This window comes from Eimeria mitis, genomic scaffold, assembly GCF_000499745.2.
Source record: "Eimeria mitis Houghton genomic scaffold, Emh_scaff3227, whole genome shotgun sequence".
NCBI lineage: Eukaryota > Apicomplexa > Conoidasida > Eucoccidiorida > Eimeriidae > Eimeria > Eimeria mitis.
In genome coordinates this window covers 198-4,476 of record NW_013571564.1, presented here as the reverse complement: position 1 = coordinate 4,476, position 4,279 = coordinate 198, and the positions used below count along the sequence as shown (strand labels likewise).

General features: G+C 38.1%; 1 protein-coding gene across 1 annotated transcript in view; it reads right to left on the bottom strand.

Moving 5' to 3' along the window:
- Positions 1–507, bottom strand: part of EMH_0063560 (GDP dissociation inhibitor 2, related) — a gene marked incomplete at both ends in the record, with an annotated part of 2,222 nt that extends 1,715 nt beyond the window's left edge. Inside the window, one exon of the mRNA XM_013498152.1 lies at positions 490–507. Coding sequence (XP_013353606.1) covers positions 490–507 — 18 coding nt within the window. The remainder of the gene's footprint in view (positions 1–489) is intronic.
- Positions 508–4,279: the final 3,772 nt, after the last annotated feature.

Genomic DNA, 4,279 nt, shown 5'->3' with positions numbered 1-4,279 from the left:
AAAAAAAAAAAAAAAAATATATTAAAAAATAAAATATAAAAAAAGATAAAGGGGAGAAAACAAGCTAACTATCCCTCAATATATACACACAAACAAAAACATAAACTCAACATAAACCCGTCTACCAAGGAACAACCAAGCTGCTGAAACTGAGAGAAGAGGCAGCAACAGACACCACACAGCTGTTGCCCTGCTGCAGCAGCAGCAGCAGCAGCTGCTGCTGCTGCTGCTGCTGCTGCTGCTGCGGTGTCTGCTGCTCGGCAGCAGCAGCAGCAGCAGCAGCTAGACAGAAACGCAAGAGGAGCAGAGAACACGGGGACCTATGAGCCCCTGAGCAGTTGCCTCGTACACAGGGTCTTCTTCTACACAGAGCTGCTGCTGCTGCTGCTGCTGCTGCTGCTGCTGTTGCTGCTGCTGCTGTTACTGCAGCAGGAGCAGCAACAACAGCAGCTACAGAGGCTGTATAAAACGCATGCAGGGAATTCTCACGTCATATTCTTCATCCATCTTGCCGGGGAGGGGGTTGCTGAGGAGGAGCCGCTGCGGTGTATAGACAGCTGCAAGCTGGGTGTTATAGAGTTTGTTTGTAGGGAGAAAGAATAAAGAAATGAGTCCTCATAAGTAAATAAAAAACCCTAAAAAAGGTTCAATCGGAGGCGGATGAGCTGTCGTTCCTGCTGCTGCTGTTGCTGCTGCTGTTGCTGCTGCAGCCGCAGCAGCAGCAGCAGCAGCAGCAGCAGCAGCGGCCGCTGCTGCTGCTCGCAGCGAACACCCAGTCGTATATTTCTCTTTATTAAGAATTACTCCTCCTGCTGCCTCTTCTTCTGTTTATATTTTGTTGTTTTTTTTTGTCTTCATTCTGTTGTGTACACTGCAGATATCTCCTGCTGCTGCTGTTGCTGCTGCTGCTGTTGCTGCTGCTGCTGCTGCTGTCTGGTTGCAGTGTTTGTGGCATTGCCTCTGCGTCTTTGTTTGTCTTTGTTGTTGTTACTTAATATATGGAGTTAAATATGTTTAAATAAATATTTATTTTTAATATTAATAAATAAATATTTATGTTCCTGGGTGGCTGCATGCATACATGAATCCTGCATAGAGCAGCCCGCCACCGCAGCCGTCATTTCAATACACATCTGCTGCAGCTTTTGTCTGCTTCTTTTTGCCCTTCTACTGCACTCTTAAACTCAATTCTTTAATTTGCTGCTGCTGCTGCTGCTGCTCCTGCTCCTGCTGCTGCTGCTGCTGCTGCTGCATCAAGCAGTCGGCTCGTAGCCCGCACTGCCTGGCTACCCAGGATCACACAGATGCAGTATACAAACAAAAGTTGTCTTGAGGGGTTATGCTGCTGCAGAAACTCAGCAGCAGCAGCAGCAGCAGTAGTAACAGCAGTAGCAGCAGCAGCAGCAGCAGCAGCAGCAAGAATACCTGCAGCAGCAGCAAGAATACCTGCAGCAGCAGCAAGAATACCTGCAGCAGCAGCAGCAGCAGCAGCAGCAGCTGGAATACTAGCTTTCCGTTGAGCTTTCATCTTAGGCGGTGGTGTGTGTAGAGTTTCTGCTACTGATGGCGAGGAGTTTGTTCTGAGTATAACTAAATGCAGATGTTTATTTGTTTTGTTTTTTTTTATTTCGTTTGTTTTGTTTTGTTTTATTTCTTTTTTATTTTGTTTATTTTGTTTTTCTGCATTAAAAAAGAAAACACAAAAAGGAGAGGCAGCAGGCTGCCTGTACACCCCGCGTAGGTGATCGTTGCAGCAGCAGAATAGGGGGCTATTGAGGATGAGAGATATAGTAGAAATAATTATAAATAAATATAAATAAATATAAATAATTATAAATAATAATAAATATATAATAATAATAAGTAATAATAAATATATAAGAATCATAAAGAATGTAAAATATATATAATATATAATACATAGTAGTACTATATATTAATATTTAATATATACAAAATAATAGCAATAAATAGGAATACTAATAAAATTATATACGCAAAGTATAAATTAAAATTAAAAAAAAATAAATAAGTAGAGAAAGAAACGCAACAAACGGGATATGTAGAAATAACAACAAATCATAGAGAGGTAATAGATACACAAACGAGAAAAAACAAAAAGTAAATAATAAATAAACAAAAAAGAAATAAAAATAAAAAAATAAATATAAATATTTATTATATATTGTTCTGCGCCCTTCTACCAGCAGAAAACACCAAACCTTCTGCAGTGTATTGCAACAGCGTAATCCTTGTTCTTAACGTCAGTATATTATGTTTATCTTGTTTATGGTGTATTCGTATTATATATTATATATATATATATATATATATATATATATATAATATATAATACGAATACAACTGCAATTAATACTTTAATAGTATTATCTATGAGTTAATAAAATAGCGAATGATGTGTATTTATTGAATTTGATGGTTTTTTAGTATTATACATATAAATATTATATTTTATACTTACTTAAATATATTGAAATTAATATTTTATTATCATGTGTATAAAATATTATATCTTATTGCTGCCGAATCCTCCCCTTACTAGCTGCTCTTAAACCCTAAACATAAACCCTAAACGTAAACCCTAAACCCTAATATACAACGCTCCTAGTTCCCTCGAAAAACACCTGTACTGTTAAACCCTAAACCCTAAACCCTAAACCCTAAAACCCATAAACCCTAGAACAAACTTGAATATATACTGTTGCGTGTTTTGAATTTCCTCTGTGAAAGGCGCGTAGGCTCATGCTGCGTTTATATGAAATATATACAAATATAAAAGGTAAATAAATGTATCTTTATATTATTATGAAAAATATACAAATATAAAAGGTAAATAAATGTATCTTTATATTATTTTATGTATAATAAGTAATATTTTGATAGGTGATACACAGTGGACCTCTTGATCGGACCAGTGCAAATCCTGGCGGCGGTGGAATAAGCAAAGAAAACTATTTTTCGTTTTCATTAAAAAATTAAAATATATATATTATTATAAAATATCTGAAAACAAATGAAGCCATAAAAGACAGTGGGCTCAAGCGAAACCTGAATTCTGTAGTGCCTTTGCTGTCACCCTAAGCTGCATAGCTGAGCGCACACACCGCTACTAAGGATATATATAAACTCGTAATTCTCGGTATTCCCACTATAATATCCGTAAAATATTCAAAAAGCATTCGAGTTCCTGATTTATTCCAGCAAGAAATCCTCAGAAGAGAAGAACTTCCCCCTGACCCAGCCTCACACCCAGCCCCCAAGCCGGGGTGCCAGCTGGTGAGCACTCCGATCCTTTTATGCATCTTTTTCTTTTGTAAAGATGTCATAAATCCTGAAATACTATAAATACTATATTTTATTGTATTTAATCCTTTTCATGATACTAGGCCTCTAGAGGCCACACAGAGGAGCTATTGTAGTGCCCGTGCAGTACAAATTCCCAGTTGAAGGTTTCAGCGATCTGACGGAGGAAAAAATATTTTTTAACAGAATATATATTTATTTTTTAAAAATAAAATGTTTTTTCTTTTCTGAAATAAAAAACAACTCAATTCAACATTTCAGCTGCTGAGACGAGCAATATACCGCTGGACTGCGTTGAGCATTCCTCGGAAAGCAGAAGAAGTTGAATGGCGCACCAGAGAAGAAGAAGGATTAATATATAACCCTACACTCCTCAAAATTCAAATTGTTTATATTTCTATATTATTATTTTAGTTTAATAAATTAATAATTCGGCCTGGATAGAGAGTTCTGCGAAGATATCTCAAGCACCACTCGCTTTGCTCGTTGTGTCTTTCCGGGATATTTTTCGGCGCGATGGTTCACGCCCTTCGGAGCAAAGCGAGGCGCAGAAGAGCCAACTAAGTCGGAAAATGTAATATATTTTATGATTTAAATATAAATATAAACAGATTATCTAATTTTGTTCATAAATTCGTTTAGACTGTGAATGTGGGGTAGGAGGGTGGACCCCCTGTGTAGTGCGCTAGCACTACAAGTAGCTGCAATCAATAACGATAGGTAATTATAGGGAGAAGGAGCGAGGACGAACTAAGTACGCCGGAAACTAACAAAAGGGAGTAATTTGAGTCTAACATAAATAGTAGACTCAGCACACAAGGATTGTAACCGATTTCAGACAGGAACAGAGGCCGACACAGTGTGGCGTGAGTCGGCCAGACCCAGTGGATGGCGCCCCATGATGCCCGCAGAGGCCAAGGGCGCGTCAGGGAGAGAACTTTCAGTTCTTTGATCG